The sequence below is a fragment of the Anopheles gambiae genome, chromosome 2, assembly GCF_943734735.2.
Source record: "Anopheles gambiae chromosome 2, idAnoGambNW_F1_1, whole genome shotgun sequence".
NCBI classification, from domain to species: domain Eukaryota; kingdom Metazoa; phylum Arthropoda; class Insecta; order Diptera; family Culicidae; genus Anopheles; species Anopheles gambiae.
The window spans coordinates 82,499,214-82,516,020 of NC_064601.1; the positions used below are offsets into that span (position 1 = coordinate 82,499,214).

Consider the following 16,807-nt stretch of genomic DNA (forward strand, 5'->3'; position numbering starts at 1 on the left):
GGCCATTTCGCACCGAGCTGAACTGCGAGAGAAGATGAGGCCGAGAGAGAGCGAAATGGCGAGCGAGCGCACGAGTGAGTGAGTGAGCGAGTGAGTGAGAGAGCAAAACTCGAAGCTGGCCCGATTGGTTCGGTGTGTGAGTACGCTGCGAGAGTGTGCAGGCGGCGCGCGAGAGCAATGCACACGCGAGCCGTAAAGACGACAGGTTGCGCAAAGGCGGAAGCAGGATGGCACGATAGCCGGCCGTACATACAAGCGCATCGCTGCCCTGCCCTGCCCCGCCGTACGGTATATCGGCAGTGGTGGTAGTTAGTGCTTTATTGCGCTTGTTAAACGGAGTTCTTTGATTGACCGGGTCCAATGGGGCCCGGGGGCGGGCGGGTTGGTGGACGGGATTGGCTAGAGCGAGGAGGGAAATTGGAAAAACGATTTTGATTTGAATGTCCCTACTCTCATATGTATATAATTTTCTGCTTTATTCTCTTCCCTCCTGGTTTCCAACCGGCGCTGCCGGGTGAGGATGAACCTTTAGCAGCAGCACAACAACAACAACAACAGCAACAGCAGAGAAAGAAACAAGGGGAAGTTGGGAACGGCCGGCTGGGAAGGGATGCGACGATACAAGTGTATCATCTTCGTTATCTGCGGAACGGGAGCGAATAAGTGCCTGCTAACACACATCATCCCCAATCGCTAACGCACGCTGGCACGCTGCGGCGCACGAGATCACAGACAGAGCCACACATACACACACACACACGAGAGGATAGAGCGCATCTGGCGGAAGGGCGGCCGGTGAAGGAAAGAGTAATGTCGTCTTCCTTTAAGCGCTTGTTCGGCGATTTAATTCGCACTTGTCGCCGCAGGTCGCTCACTCAAATCGTCTCCACTCTTGCTCTCTCGCTCTCTCTCTCATGCTCACTCACTGTTTCTCCCTTTTTCCCCCTTATTTAAATGAGAGCGCCTGAGAACAACAGTAGTCACTCGGCCTCGGTTGATTGATGTACTGCGAACGTTTTATTAGCTGCGACGATGAAGAACGATATTGGATCAACTTTACCGGTCGCACGCAATTGCCGTTGCCACGACTACCACCGACTGCCAGATGGGTGGTGGTGGTGGTGGTTTGGATGCTGTGAAGGTGTTCACTTTTGTTAGCGTTATCTCTAATAGAATCGGCGAATCGATGATCGGTGGTGTCTTTTTAATCAGAACATAATTGCGTTTATCTTAAGATTATTTATGACTTTAGGGGAACTGACGAACAACAATATTGTGTAAGCATTTAGCAAACAATTTATGTTAAATATAGAATAAACAAAAAACTTTCATCTAGGTTTAATAGCTCGAAATGATGTGCATGTCTGAGCGACTAATATTAATGAAGTTATGATGAAAGCTAAGAAATGCCAACAAGATGAAACAAAATTAAGCAAATAGAAATTTGTATGTAAATTGTATTCGAGTAACATAATGTTTGAGCCAATGTCGTATTGCTGTCGTCAATCGTACTGCTTAAGCACATGCTCGTCCTGGTTGAGACGAGTTTCCCATTCGTTCCGGTAGTCGTTAAAGGATTTGGAATATACTGACGCATACGCCAAACGGTCACCTTAAAACCTGAGCAATTTTCGCTGCACTTTAAACTCAAAATATCATAACGTAGGGGCGATCACGAACATTTGGTCCGGATAACGGATTGGCAGACGGCGGTTTCGGACACTCCTGAGGCAGGCCAAGACCGCAAAGCGGATGTAGCGCCGGATAAGTAAGTAAACCAATGTATGACTTCTACTGATATCAGTCATCTAGCTGTATGCGTTACGGAATAATATTTTGTTAAATGCATACATAATTCATGCACTAAATAATTATGCATGCTTTAGGTTTATGTAAACAAATACATGTTTTGAGATTTTTTAGTGAACTTGAAAAGAAGTATGTAGTTTTGAATGGTTTAACACTATGAAGCTGTTAATAGCAGGAGAAAATTGGAAATGAACATTTGCTTTAATGCTAGCTCATGAATAAAGAAAAACAAACTAATTTATCAATTTTTGCTAGTCCCGTACATTCGTCAACGTGTACTCCGTTAAGTTTAAGCTCCGTATGGACCAATCCCCATACGCAAGAATGATTATCCTGCTGGATTAAGCAGGTCTAAACCATCTAAGGTTGTTGCACTCAGAAAGAAAATGTTAATCTAATTTAATGGACACTGATATTATGATACATAATTCTGAGATGAAATATTCTTATATTCTTTGAGCATGCATGCGAAGAACAACTTACATCTTTATTTTTTACTTTTTTATTTTATTTTTTACGATTTTTTCGATCGATATTGTCTAGGAATTAGGTACAATAACATTATTAGTTTTTTAGTTAACACGCTTTTCCATACAAAAAAAAGATAATATTCTTTTCGACAGGCCATGAGATTATTTTAAATTGTTCTAAAACTAGTTTGTACGTTCATCTCAAAAGCATACCAACTAACCGTTCAATTATTGAATTCTGAATGTAGTTTGATGCATGAAACCTAAAATGTAAGCATTTATAATTTATACTCTTAGCATAGTGTCACAATAAAATGTATAATAATAGAAGCAAGCAAATATAAAAATCAACTGTTATGAAAACGCTACGTCCATTCGGACCTTTATAAGGAAATGCGTTATTAAGGCAGACACACATATGAATTTGCCTCCTGGGCACAATACGCGATGATATGTTTCGATGTTTTGGCTACGACATGACAGTGGTATGTTTACGTTCGGCATAGCAAAAGCCTTTAACCCTTGTGCAAGCACGATTTGTTACATTGAGTAACTGTGATTTTCACAAATTATATTAATTTTGATTTCATAAAACAGTCAATGTGAAAAATATGGCTTATTTCCGCGCTCAAAATGATAAGGCATTGTTTTTTTCATATATAAAATATTATATTTTAGGCATTCGTGCTAGACGAAACCATAAGGGTTAAATTCGAATGTTATCAACAAACACAAAACAAAAAAAAGAAAACAACCCGCAACCCCAATCAGCGTAAAAAAGTGTCCCTTCCGGCAATTTGGTATGAAACGTGTAGCCGTGCGGCAGCATTAATATTTAGCTCTCCATCACGATGAAGCAGGTTTTTATTGGTCAAATCGTTCACTCCAAATCGCTCGATGAGCTCGAGGTACTGGAAAATGGTTTCGTTGCGGTGAACGATGGCATGGTATGTACGCCGTTTTGCGTAGTTTGCACAATTAATTGCGTGTATGTTAAGTTATTCATGTTGTGTAAATCAAACTATTTTCATTTTAGATTGAAGCCGTCGGTGATCACTCGCAATTGGATGGTTCAGTCGTATCTGAATACGAACGAATCGTGCTATCGCCTTCGCAGTTCCTTCTTCCCGGGCTCATCGATTGTCACATCCATGCCCCGCAAGTGCCCAACATTGGTCTGGGGCTAGATAAGCCGCTGCTGGAGTGGCTGGAATCGTACACCTTTCCGCTGGAAGCGAACTATCGTGATGCTGAGTTTGCTTCCCGAGTGTACCAGTACGTGGTGGTAAGAAAATGATGTTCCTGTTCATTGATAACTGCAGGCGAATGGGGAATTTTTAAAACCAATTCGAAACTCTCCTGGACAGAACAATACGATTAGTCATGGTACAACAACGGCGTGCTATTTCGCTTCCATCTTTACGGAAACGAACAAGATTCTGGTTGACGAGATGGTGCGTCAAGGGCAGCGCGGTTTCGTTGGAAAAGTCTCCTCGAATCAAATGTGTCCGGATTTCTACGTGTAAGTATCGCGGCTGGCACGCAGGTGAAGGCCTGCAATAACACTTAATCATGGTCCTCCCTTTACAGTGAATGCAACACGGAAACATCGGTAAAGGACAATGTAGACTTCATACGCTACGTAATGGAGCGGAAAAGCGATCTCGTGCAACCGGTGATAACGCCACGCTTCGCCATCACCTGTGACGAGCCGCTAATGCGCGAACTGGGCAAGCTGGCCAAGCAGTACAGCCTGAACGTGCAAACGCATGTGTCGGAAAATTTGGGCGAAATTGAAACGGTGAAGCAGCAGTACCCGAGCGCCCCTCACTACTCGGGCGTGTACGATGAGGTTGGGCTGCTGACGGACCGGACCGTGCTCGCTCACGGTGTCCATCTGGAGGACGCCGAGCTGAAGGTGCTGGCCGCCCGTGGCACCTCCGTAGCGCACTGTCCCAGCTCCAACACAAATCTTGGGTCGGGTTTTTGTGACGTTCGGCGCCTGCTGGATGCCCGCGTCAAGGTGGGCCTGGGAACGGACGTGTCCGGTGGAAGCGACATGAGCATACTGGCAGCAATGCGTGCCGCTCTCGGCGTATCGCAACATTTGAACTTTATGAAAACGCAAGACGTCAAAGGGACGGGCAAATTGGAGCAAAGTGCAGCGCTGAAGGGAGAGAAATACATTCCACTGTCTTACAAGCAGGCACTGTTTTTGGCCACACTGGGAGGAGCTCAAGGTAAGGATTGGGTCACGGCGTTGTGGCTGGAATTGGTTTTGAATAACTTTTTTTTTTTTTTTTGCTTTACTTTTAGCGCTGGCACTCGACGAGAAGATCGGAAACTTCCAGAAAGGCAAACAATTTGACGCCTTATTAATCGATACGGAACCGCAGCCCATCGGAGGCTACAAACTGCCAGCAAGCTTAACGAAGGACAAAACCAAAGTGCAATTATTGTTGGAGTTGGTGCAAAAGTTCGTCTACGTTGGTGACGATAGGAACATTGTGAAGGTGTACGTTGCGGGCAAACAAATTAAAACATAGGAAAGGTGCCTTTATTAATTGCCTCGGAAGATATTTTATACCAATAAACCACTCAATAACGAACAAATAAAACTCCATGTGAATGTGACAAATTGTGTTGTTTGAGTCTGGTATTGCGTTCAATGCGTACGTTTTTAGCGATGTTTGCGTTATCAAATTTCGTGTCCATTCCGACAGAAGGTTATCAAACGATGAACAATGTGATGAGAGCTGGTGGGATGGCGTTTGTTATCTGTTGCTTTTCATGGGCCGATGTTACGTGTGAAGCGAATGTGTGTTATTGATATTTCAAAAATGCACCTTTTAAGCTTCAGAGAAGAATTAGAGAAACGTGTGCAAGCACATAAAACCAATTCTTCTACAACCGGCATATCTGTAAAGACTACTTCGTCTTCTTCAACAGGCGTAATACTAGACATTATAAAATTCTTATCAACAGAGGTTGGAGAGCGAGGAGGAGGGGATGCTGCTTCATGATTGTAGGAGCCGGTGCGTCTATCCACTATACCAGGGGTCGGTACACCATTCAAGTAGAGGACTGAATTGAGAAAAAGTCGTTAACCATATGGGACCTGACGTTTTCACACAAAAGCCAAAAAAAAAAATCTTGTAAATGGTTTGTTTGTGAATTTTTCTACAAGAATCATACATGAAAATAAACTCAACAATTTGTGTACAATTATAACTTTGATTGGATTTCATTTCAAGTGTTACACAGGGTTATCCAGGGCTTCTCATATTTTGGGAGACTTTTTTTTACTCTTTCCTCCATGAGGTGAACGTTATGGGATGGGAATTGAACTGGGAAGAACTGGGTACGGGAGGAACCCTGTTGGACAGGCACTTTGTAAATTCCTATTGGATTCCAAATGACCACGTTAAAAAGGAGTGCCGTAAAGTAGTGATGGGCTCCCGGAATCGCACTCACGCCTCCAAACAGCTTCCGAACATTACTACTCCGGCTCCGATTCTTGTCCGGCTCCGAGCCGTCTGGAGCCGCACGGAGTTGAAATCGTCGCAGCCGTCGGAGTCTTCCGAGAACCGTTGGAAACCATTGTGGCTTCCGGCTAACGGCTCCGGACGGTTCCGAGTTTGGAGTTTTGTACCTACCTTCCAGAACCGTTACCAATTTTGGCGGAATCATTTGGAAGCGATGCCGGATTTATGTTGAAATGTCTCATCACTACCGTAGAGTCTAATTTCCTTGAAGAAAGTGTCAAAACGTTATTAAAACTGAATAACCCTATATTATGAGTTTGAACACATTGAAATAATACCATGAAGATATATCGAAATATGATCGTTGCGAAGGTATTTGAGCCTATTCCAGTTTCATTAAAAACAGCTGTATTGAGCTACATGCAAAAAATCAAAGTCTGGTCAACAAACAAAATAGACGAACTTTTAGGCCTTAATCTGGCCTTAATGCAACTGGCGCGTCTGCTCCAGCTAAACAGCGGGCAGCTCCAACATACATAAATTTCAACCCTGAGAAGATACCATAAACAAGGTTTATATTTAAGTAAAGCGTTACCTACACTTCTAAAGGAAAGGGGACCAACATTATCATATACACTGCAGTATTTTCACCTTCAATAAATTGTCTATATTTGTCCTCATCGATAACTTAATAAATACTAGTTTCATACTAGTAGCAGAAATAAATGGCGTTCGTGCATAATTAAAGCCTTGCTTCTATTTATCTAGCACACAAGTGTCAATCAGCTCGTTAGGGAACCTTGATTTACCCTCAGTCCTAACACTCCGTAGTGTTGGAACAGGATAAAAACCGGCATAGTACCATTTCGGCACTCTTTGGAGATACATCGCTGCTGCAATGGCCTTCCACCTGGTAGTTACCATACTTCTGCTGCTAGGCGTAACCGAGAGTCACGCGTTGACTCTTTCCAGGACGAAAACGTACGACCAACTGCGTGCCGCTATTAAAGAATCTGAAGCGGCGTACGGTCTTGGAGGAAAGGTCCATCTTAATCCAGATGAACGGCAGGCCGACCGAATACTGATGGCAATGAAAAAGGACGAGCTAAAGGTGGTCGACCGTGCCCGAACCGTGGCAGGAATGCATTTCTTTGATGCAAAACCTTTAATCGAGAATAGCACCGTGTTTGAGGCGTTAAAGCTAATGCCGAAGGGTGCTATCCTGCATCTGCACAACTCGGCCGCCGTCTCGTCCAGCTGGGTGATCAAGAATCTAACGTACCGTGTGGAGGCGAAGCTGTGTAATGTAGACGATCGTTACTATTTCACCGTAAGGTAGGTGAAAGTGTCTGTCGGATTGGCTAACGAATCCATAAAGCTTCATTGGTTTGGTTTTTCAATCGTTCAGACCGCTCAACTTCTGTCCAGAAAATCAAACGCGACCCATCAATCAGCTGCGCAAGGAGCGGAAGGATGATATCGATACGTTCGACATATGGTTGGAATCGTTTATCAACATGAGGCTGAAACCGACGCGAACCGGATACGCTTCCACCGATGAGCTGTGGCTCGATTTCGAGAGCTGTTTCGATGCGATGAAGGGCTTCCTGCAGTACAAGCCCTTCTTCGAGGCGTACCATTGGCAGCTGCTGCACGAGTTCTACAACGATCGCGTGTACTACATCGAGTTGCGGATGTCCTTCGCGAAAGTGTTCGACGCTGCTGGGAGGGAGTATGGTCCACCGGAAGTGGCGTATCTGTTGCATCGCATCGTGGATGACTTTCGCCGCCAGCATCCAGCGTTTCAGGGGGTCAAACTGATACTGGCCAAACACAGAAACATGACCGATGGGGAGCTGGAGAAAGCGTTACAACTGTACGATAGCCTAAGGTATGTGAGCTTACTACACTATGCTGCTCGAGTGGATGATTGATTCTTAATGTTTAATGGCTCCACTGGCAGTACCACTTTTCCCGGGTTGGTAGTCGGATTCGATTTGGTTGGCCAGGAGGATATTAATCGATCGTTGAAAAGCTTTTCATCGCTGCTAGTACAACCGCCAGTATCATCGGGACCACCGAAATACTTTTTCCATGCTGGAGAAATAGGTAACGATCGCCGCTTTGATACTGAGTGATCTTCCATTTCTAATGTCTCAATTTTCAATATCTCAGCTGGATATTTCACAGAAGCGGACGAAAACGTTATCGATGCCGTGCTGCTCGATACTAAGCGCATAGGGCACGGTTATGCGCTGATGAAGCATCCCATCCTTTGGCACGCGGTACAGCGCAAGCAGATCGCGATCGAAGTTTGTCCGATCTCGAACCAGGTGCTTGGGCTGGTGCGCGATCTGCGCAATCATCCGGCCAGCTTTTACGTTGCGCAGAACATACCCATCGTCATAACGAGTGACGATCCTGGCTTTTGGGATGCGGTTGGGGTATCGTTCGATTATTACTACGCCTTTATGGCGATCGCACCCCACTCCGGGCTAGGGTTTCTCAAGCAGCTTGTCTGGGACTCGATTCGGTAGGTTTCGTTTACTTCTCTTTCAGAACTTTGCAAATAATCACATTTTAACGTTTAGATACAGTTCGCTAAGCGATGGAGAGCGACAAAACATCACCGCTACTATGGAGAAACAATGGGCCTTATTTGTGAGGCAGGTTGTTAGCGCAAATTCTTCAGCAACTGAATGAGTCGTTTTGTGCAGCAAACACACAGGAAAACACACAGGAGAAATAAAATAAAAACAACAAAATTGACAAAATTTATGAAACTAACGGGGAGATTTCAGAAAGAAATTATCTATGCTTTTAGTTTAATTCTCTTTCTTGCATCAAACATGAAGTCAGAATCTCGTGTTAATGATAATTATTTGGTTTTCGAAGACACACGTACACTACTAACACTTTTTATTGGGCATTTAGACTCAGATCTTAAGCTCAATTAGCTATGTTTTAAGAAAAAATAAACTACAGCCACCTTGACAGTAAGAATGTAACAGCTGAATGAAAATTGCCCCTTGCCACACAAGTATTGCAAGTCTTGGACGCAAAATTCTTTATCGCAAAAGTTTTGGTCGCAGAATACTTGGTCGCAGAATACTTGGTCGCAGAATACTTGGTCGCAGAATACTTGGTCGCATAATTCTTGGTCGCATAAATATTGGTCGCTAAATACTTGGGCAACATTCTTGGTCGCAAAATTCTTTGCCGCAAACTTCTTGCTCGCAAAATTCTTGATCGCAAAAGTCTTGGTCGCAAAAGTCTTGGTCCCGAACTTCTTGGTCGGAAAATTATCGATTGCAAAAATCGTGTTCACAAAATTGAATCATTTTTATTTGTAATTTAACTAAAAAATATATTTTTTTCTTGCAGATTAGTTAAACTACACGCAAGAAAACTTTTTTTTACAGATATAAAACAATAAAATCCAGGGTAGACTGCTTTCATTGTTTACTAAGTGTTGTCGGCGGAACTCGGGCCAGGCCACGCGAAGGAAAGGCCCTCAATGTCCTGAGATTCAACCGAAAACAAATTTATATAAAGATGGGTTTCTGCCCGAAAGGAGTTACCAAAATAAATTGTACATTAAACCTTCGGCTAGTGTTCGCGGTTCGTGGGAACCTATGCTTCGAAAGTGGCACAATTCATTCAAATAACTTTTCGGATGGGGGCAGAGGGACCCGGATGAGACCTAAAGAAAAAAACCTAGGAAAGGCCAAGACGTTCAAAGAAAATCGAGACTTTTTCCGTTCCGTTTCTAACTTAGATCTGCTCGTTTATTTGACAAAATTGGTTCTTATATGCTAACATTTTTGATGGTGTTGAACGTGTCCGTACACGTCGTTTAATTGTATTGGTGCCAGTGTGTGAAAGTACCGTGGCCCTTTTTGTCAATGCATGCAGCAATTTGTTTATACTTCAAGTCTACGCCTTCTAGATTGATCCTACAAACACTTGACCGTGGCCCTTTTTTTTGCAATGCATGCAACAATTTGTTTATAATCTTTATGTTTTCTTTTCTCCGGTCGTTCTTCATGCATTTCTGTCCTCCTACGGGGTGCACCAGATCTAAATATTTTTATTTACCCTACGCGTTGGTCGAGTGGCTTATGCTTATCGATGAACTCAAGAAACGGGCCGTTCCCAAGATGTATGTTTATTTAGGCCAGCGATCTCGTTCTCATACGATAAGTTACAATAGCTTCGAATTTCTATCCAAACTTAGCCGTTGCAAATGAAATTTTGCGTTGCTATTTAAATCTCCTCAACTCAGCCGTTGCAATTTAAAAATCGCCTCAAACCTACCCGTTGCTACCGCAACACTAAGCTTTATTCATCCTTCACAAGGTTCGAATAGAAATGACAGTGCCCAATTGAGGGTTTCCGTCGACCGAATGAGTATCTACGACGACCGATAAAGCTTTTACGATGTTTAGGTAAACCCTGTAAAAAATACTGTTCGTGTTCTACACAGTTTGGATTTCAAGCAAACATGAAGACTTTTGACATTTTACACATTTTTTTTGCTGGAGTAAAATTGGTATCTTGTTGGCATAATTGGTACACTTATCCTACGACAACAGTTTATCAATATATGAAAAAGTAGGTAGATCGGAACATGCTATTATCTAACATTGTGCTATTATTTGGAGGTAAATTTGACCAAATTTCAAAAATAAATAAATTGATTCGAAAAAACAATACAAAATAATATCAAACAAAAACGAAAAAAATAGCTCCGATCCCATGTCCGACTGTACTGCCGGAAATATCCCACCGTGAATATCCGAACTAGAGTAGCCGTCTCCCTCACTCTGATCGCTAGCCCCGGGATCGCCACAAAGACACCTGTCAGGGTGTGCGTGAGCGGCGTTCCTACAGCAGCAGCAGCAGCGTGCGGCGCGCCCTACAGTCAAACGCACCCTCGACGCGATCGTGCTGCTATTGCTTTTGTTGCCATTGGTGGTGCTGCTGTTCCTGGGCCCGGGAACGGAACGGCCAAAAGAAAAGCGGGAGAAACTGAGAAAAAGGCACGAACAATAAAGGAAAAATACAAACGCCGCCCGCACGATACAAAGAGAGCGAGCGAATGTGAGAAAGAGAGAGAGAGAGAGAGCGAGTGAAAAAGCAGGGTTGATGGGGTGCCTTTAACCCTCGAGAATATATGTGGCTAATGCTCCCGGAGAAACGATCGACGACGACAACACAACGACGACGACGACAACGAGATGCTGGAAACCATGCGATCAGCTGCGGACAAAGAGTAGCCGGCGGTGCGGTGCGGAACACCCTCAACCCTCATGAGTGTATGTGTGCGTTGTCGTACACAAACGCGCTAGAACTGGAGAAGAGCGAGGGAGAAAGAGAGAGAAAGAGAGAGAAAGAGAGATAGAGAGAGAGAGAGAGAGACTCTACACACACTCATACAACACATTTGCCGTTTCGAATCGTTTACGCCGCTCTATCTCTATCTCTCTCACTGCGCGCATTTGTGTATGCCCTCAGCCAGGGACTGCTGCTCACCAACGGGCGTCGTTTAGGTTCGATCTCTGTCGGTGGATGACGGTGTGTGTGTGTGTATGGCCGATATTACCTGTCGGAGCGCGGAAGGCAAGTGTGTGACACGTTTATAAAAATTTCCCGAGAAAGTTACTGCCTGGGCTCGACCGCAGAGCGCAGAGGGCACAGCGCAAAGCACACACAGCCGCAGAGACCACGTTCGCGCAACGACACGCAAGCAGGGTGTGCTCCCGCTCGGCACACAGGTAGTGGATGGCGCATACGGCCAGTGTGAGCCACGGGTGTTCACGTTTATCTCGGAAAAAGCACCCTTTGTGCAGAGTGGTGTGATTTCACAAGCGAAAAAAAAAAAACAAACGATCAACCGATCGGGGTGTGTGCGCGAATGTGAATGCCCTTCTAGGAAACACGGGGAAAAGAAAAACGAATATGGCGATCGATTGTGGTGGCAGTGCAGCAGCTAAGCGACCATAACCTGCCCTGTCAATGAACGGGCCCGAACGGGAAGAGTGTGAATGATCAACGGCAATTGTGCATTCAACAGTGATACGAAGCTTTTCGGTGGCGTCGAGTGGCGTTTGTAGTGTTTCTGGTACTTGGAAGTGTTCCGTGTAAGACGTACGCTTGTTGTTAGTTTCTGCACGCTTTTCCCCGTTGTGATCGAGTAGCAGGAGCAGGAGGCGATCGAGAAGAATCGTGAATAAAAGTGTACGCGTGTTTGCCTCTGTGGTTGTTTGGTTAAAAAGCAAATAGTGAAGTGGTTTCGTTTTCGACGCATTTGGGGCCAAACCAATATCCATTGTCTTCATCTGCCGAGGGTGTGTGTGTGTGAAGTGAAATTGTGTCCTGCTCGTCTGTATGCAGGGCGCACGTAGTGGGAGATCCGGGATCGAAATGGAATACGTAATTAGTGCGTGTGTGTACCCGTCGGCGTGAGATGTGCTTAGAGTGTCGGTCGTATGCTTTCACGCGCTACGTTGTCGATCGCGACGACACTGGAAGAAAGATCATTACTGTGACCGGTGGTGGTAGTGGTGTGGTGTGTCAACGTCTTTCGCTCGCTTTCCTACGGGGGAACGGCGGTCGTTAAGCAGAAGGGAAGCCACGGCGAGTAGTGGCAGGTAGTGAAGAGGTAACCCAATACAAACGGGCCAGCGCGGTATTAGCCAGCCCCAGCAGCAGAGACGGTGCGCGTCATCCGAAAGGAAAGGAATGTTGACTTAATGTCCGCCGTCCCATCATCAGGTAAGCAAGCAGGACAGCCAATGGGCCGAGAGCTTTCCTTAAACACGAGGGAGCGAGAGAGAAAGAGTGAGAGCGAGGAAGGGAGTCGGGAGAAATACAGGGGGAAGGGAGAAGCGAACAAGAAAAAGGCAAAGACGAAGAGAACGAACAGCTTTGGAAACGGGGGAAACCACCACCACCTTGGTGATCGTCATCGCAACCACCGTGCGTGTTCGTGTGTGTGTGTGTGTCATGGGAAAGGGCGAATGCAGGGCGAGAACGGGGGAAAGGTGATCGTTTCGGTGATCTCGCCCCTTCCCTATCCTCCCCCTGGGTCTGTGTGTTCGAACCTGTTGCGCCTGGTGTGAGTTGACATAGCCTGTGCATGGTGGTGGTAGTGGTAGAGGGACGGGAGAGGGTGAAGGGTAATGGCCCCACAACATAAAATTGTACCCTGTTTTGCATACATTCGCGTACACACAGCGCGAATGAGAGCGCGGCGAGGGTCGAAGAAAAAGGGGTTTGGGAAGCAAAATCTGCAAATTATTGGCGCTCGCTCCCTCTCTTTCCCACACAAGGTGTGTATTGGTGTGTTATTCTGGAAGGGAGGAGGGAGGGCCGGCACAGGATCCAAAGGGAAACCGCGCATTTCCAAGCATGCTTGTGAGTGTGTGCCGCGACGACGCGTTGCCATGGTTAAAGTAACGGCCCGCGCGCGTTTCCACAACACATAGAGAGTGACGCGTATGTGTGTATGTGTGTGGCTGTGTGTGTGTTTTTGATGAGGTGGATTTGTGTCCCTTTTACCTGCTGCTGCTGCTGCTGCGCCTTCAATTCATGGTCGGGTCCGATGTTTTGCTTTGCTGATGTTTCCATACTGTAAGGTGATGCCAGTGTTGTTGTTGTTCCTTCGGCGTCTGCTCCCTCCCCCCTCCCCCCCTCGCCCGGCATGCACTCCTATTTCACACCTTTGCCACATCCCTTGGACCGTGCAATCAACCTGCACTTTGCACCATTGATATGTTGATGCATGCAAAAATAACAACAACACAGCAGCAAAAAAAGCATGACTAGAATTAATTGTCCCTCTCTGACTCCATTTACGCAAACACACACACACACACACACACACATCCTCACAAAGCAGAGATGTCAAACATGCGGCCTTCGGTGGTATTTCAGTGTGGTCTGCAGTTCTTGAGTCGGATAATATTTTAACCGTTTTAAGCAAAAGTTTAATAAAAAAGAAACCACCTATCGCTAATTTTCACCTGCAATGAAACCTTTCTAAGATGAAGTCTCGTCTAGATTCATCTTAGAGAGATTTCAGTTTAATTCAAATTATGCTATTTTAGCAAGGTGTTTAGATAGACTACAGGCACCGACAAACCGACGTGACACTGGCGTTACAAAAGTGTCCAACACGAAAGTACTGTCATTTACTAGTGAGGCGATCACTTCTGTCAAAGTAAGCTCTGTTCGCTACTGCTTCGATGTAACCAACTTTTCTAAATACAAATTGCGAAGGAAGTGTGAGGCACGATATTGTGAGAATTATTGGACAAAACACTCAGGAAAATCATTTTAAAAGTTTCCAAATCATTGGAATTTGCGAAGAAAAACAAAAAGGAGATTTACCAGATTCTTCTCTGTGCCAGTGTAGTAAGCGAATCATTATAGAGATGGCGCTAGTGTTTAACGTATTTTCATTTGAAATAAGGAGACAACTTTTGAAGCTCATTTTGTTCAAAGTGTCACGTCGGTTTGTCGGTGCTACAGGTGGCTCCTTATACTTCGATTTTGGTAGCCACGATGGAAGGAGATTTCTATGGAGATTGGCTGATAGGGAGTAAGGGTGGCTAAGGACTCTGTATGAGTTGTTAAGTAACTTTGAACTTCCTAGCTGTCAACTGAAAATTTGAAAATGGACCTTGGATTTCAGCCAAAATATAGCCAAAATTTCGTGTCATTTTGCATTCAGTAGTAGGATTCAGGTTTTGATATGATTTTGACTGAAGATTGCAATATTGTACCTTTCTGAATGATTTTTCAAATTCTTTTAAATGATCCTAAGGGATTTTTTTACTTAATTTTATAATTAATGTGTCCAATCAGTACAATTGGCACATCAAACTGTTAAATTTAGAAAAAAAACTGCGTATATACGTTTCCGCCTCTAAGCGATACTGCGTATCTCGGGAGGATTAACCGTAGATCCAAATGTCCCATTTTGAATGCCAATGTTTTGTTGGATATATCTTTACCATTAATAGGCTTGTCAGATGATGGACAGTACTGTCGTCCTCGTTTGGTATTTATCTATCAAACTTAGGCTTTGATACAAAAAATCCTGCCGTCCGTGAAATAAGACATGAGAATCTTATCTGTCAGTGTTCACATTTTTACAAAATTTATTGATTTCCTGAGCTTTCTCACAAGCAATTAAGTATTCTTTATCATTCGCGTTGTTTTTTATGCAAAACCAACAATAAATTCGTATATTTGTGTCGACTTGGACGGAAAAATCCTCTTGGGGGCCGGTTTGGAAATGAGCATGTCGAAATTCCGATTTCCAGACCAGTAGTTACCTGTTACCTTTAGGTCGCTCCGGTGGTACAGTCGTCAACTCATACGAATTAACATGCCCGTCATGGTTTCAAGCCCCAAATGGACAGTGCCGCCATAAAGTAGGACTGATTATCCTGCTATGGCGGTAAATCAATTAGTCACGGAAAGCCAAACTCACAAGTGGTATAGGCCTTGACCGACAACGGTTGTTGAGCCAAAAAAAAAAGAAGAAGATGATGATGAAGAAGTTAAGTTACCTGTCAACTGCGAAAAATACCAAACGAAGGTGAGAGTGCTTTCCATCGTGTAATAAGTCTGCAAGTGTTTGCAAAAAGTGTTACGTCTTTTAGTGTAGGTGTCAGGTCAAAATGTATTTTATGCAAGGTTTCGTTTGGTTTAATTAATTTTAGAAATCATGGTTCAACGAAAAAGTTGGAAGGTCGATGAAATGTATACAAAAAGATAATTTTTTGTTTGTTTCATTTTAAAACCTTATGATCATCAACAAATGAAGCATTTTCAGTCCACGGTTACTAATGTTACTGTTATTAATGTAACGTTTATTCATGTAATTAAGTGTCTTTCAAAACGGCAATCATATTAAAAATTACAGTAGCAGAATATCGTAGATCCTACAAAACAAGGATTTTTTTTAATTTGGTAGCGACTGTAGGTTTATTTAACTTTCACTTGTGTGCTACATGTTTGACGAATGTTCCGTAACAAATAAAATGTATTAAATCCAATCTCATTACTGGATAAGATAGGCCGAGAATGAGACTATAGTTGATGCACCATATTATAAAAAAACAGAATTCATTGTTTATACGCTTAGTATAACGTACTGCTTATTAGCTGTTGACTTACACATCAAAATATTCTAATTTTACGACAAATTAGTGTCTTTTGGCAAATTAAAAAAAAGCTCAGGCAAAAGTGCTTCTGCGAGTTGGTTTGTGTGCAACATTATGCTGCATTTGTATGGGGGGGGGGGGGGGGGGGGGAGAAACTACACACAACTGACATGGAATTTAATGCCGTAGAGGATTACAATTTGTTAGATCTAATATATTATAACAATAGTTAGTATACTGTAGCTTTACAAAACAAGACCAACCAGATCCGATAAACAAAACTACTTTGTGACTACTTTGTCAATCGAGTTTGACATCGCTGCCCGTAAAGCTTACCGCACCCAACAACTATGATTTTAAAATTGGGTGATGGGGGGGGGGGGGGGGGGGGAGAAGTAATTCCAACGGTTTCTGTTGCGATTGCAACGGGCTGCGAGGAACTTGATTCAGCGCTTATGCAAAAAATACAAATCATCAACCAAGTGTGTGTGTGTGTGTGTGTGTGTGTGTGTGTGTGTGTGTAAGCGCCAAACGACGAGCGGCCGTGTCACCGAGTCAGGTTTCGAAGAATTTCCAACGCTTTTTTTCTTCCACCCTCTGCGACCCTTTCTCTACATTTCATTTTTCTCCCCCCCCCCCCCCCCTTTCCCCACTCGCTTAGAGAGGATATATGCAGTAGATGGGTTTTTTTTATCACGAACGTGATCAATCTGTGCGCATTTTTTGCCGTTGTTTTTGTTTGTTCCACTCGCTTCGCTTCTCAAACGTGTTTGCTGCCGCGCGTATGCGTAATGCGATTGGTATGCGTCGCGATTTTTGTTCTCATGCCCGCCCGCTCCCCTTTTTGCAAGCAACGTGGATGAGG

At 44.1% G+C, this 16,807-nt stretch overlaps 2 protein-coding genes across 2 annotated transcripts; both read left to right on the forward strand.

Annotated features, from left to right (window-relative positions):
* The first annotated feature begins 2,808 nt into the window (after positions 1-2,808).
* Positions 2,809-4,917, forward strand: LOC1270392 (guanine deaminase). The gene is made up of 5 exons (XM_309066.5): positions 2,809-3,226; positions 3,316-3,564; positions 3,647-3,801; positions 3,870-4,519; positions 4,596-4,917. The coding sequence occupies exons 1-5, from the start codon at positions 3,131-3,133 to the stop codon at positions 4,823-4,825; spliced, it is 1,380 nt and encodes a 459-aa protein (XP_309066.5). The 5' UTR covers positions 2,809-3,130; the 3' UTR covers positions 4,826-4,917.
* A 1,667-nt stretch (positions 4,918-6,584) lies between these two features.
* LOC1270391 (adenosine deaminase 2) lies at positions 6,585-8,564 on the forward strand. Its single transcript, XM_309067.5, has 5 exons — positions 6,585-7,099; positions 7,173-7,655; positions 7,728-7,873; positions 7,940-8,297; positions 8,356-8,564. The coding sequence occupies exons 1-5, from the start codon at positions 6,663-6,665 to the stop codon at positions 8,465-8,467; spliced, it is 1,536 nt and encodes a 511-aa protein (XP_309067.5). The 5' UTR covers positions 6,585-6,662; the 3' UTR covers positions 8,468-8,564.
* Positions 8,565-16,807: the final 8,243 nt, after the last annotated feature.

Bases quoted from the DNA above. Each gene is read 5' to 3' on its own strand.
- LOC1270391 (XM_309067.5), top strand. From the start codon at position 6,663: ATGGCCTTCCACCTGGTAGTTACCATACTTCTGCTGCTAGGCGTAACC. The intron at 7,100-7,172 runs GTAGGTGAAAGT...TCAATCGTTCAG, and splicing joins CGTTACTATTTCACCGTAAG to ACCGCTCAACTTCTGTCCAG. The intron at 7,874-7,939 runs GTAACGATCGCC...TCAATATCTCAG, and splicing joins TTTCCATGCTGGAGAAATAG to CTGGATATTTCACAGAAGCG.
- LOC1270392 (XM_309066.5), top strand. From the start codon at position 3,131: ATGAAGCAGGTTTTTATTGGTCAAATCGTTCACTCCAAATCGCTCGAT. The intron at 3,227-3,315 runs GTATGTACGCCG...TTTTCATTTTAG, and splicing joins TTGCGGTGAACGATGGCATG to ATTGAAGCCGTCGGTGATCA. The intron at 3,802-3,869 runs GTAAGTATCGCG...CTCCCTTTACAG, and splicing joins ATGTGTCCGGATTTCTACGT to TGAATGCAACACGGAAACAT.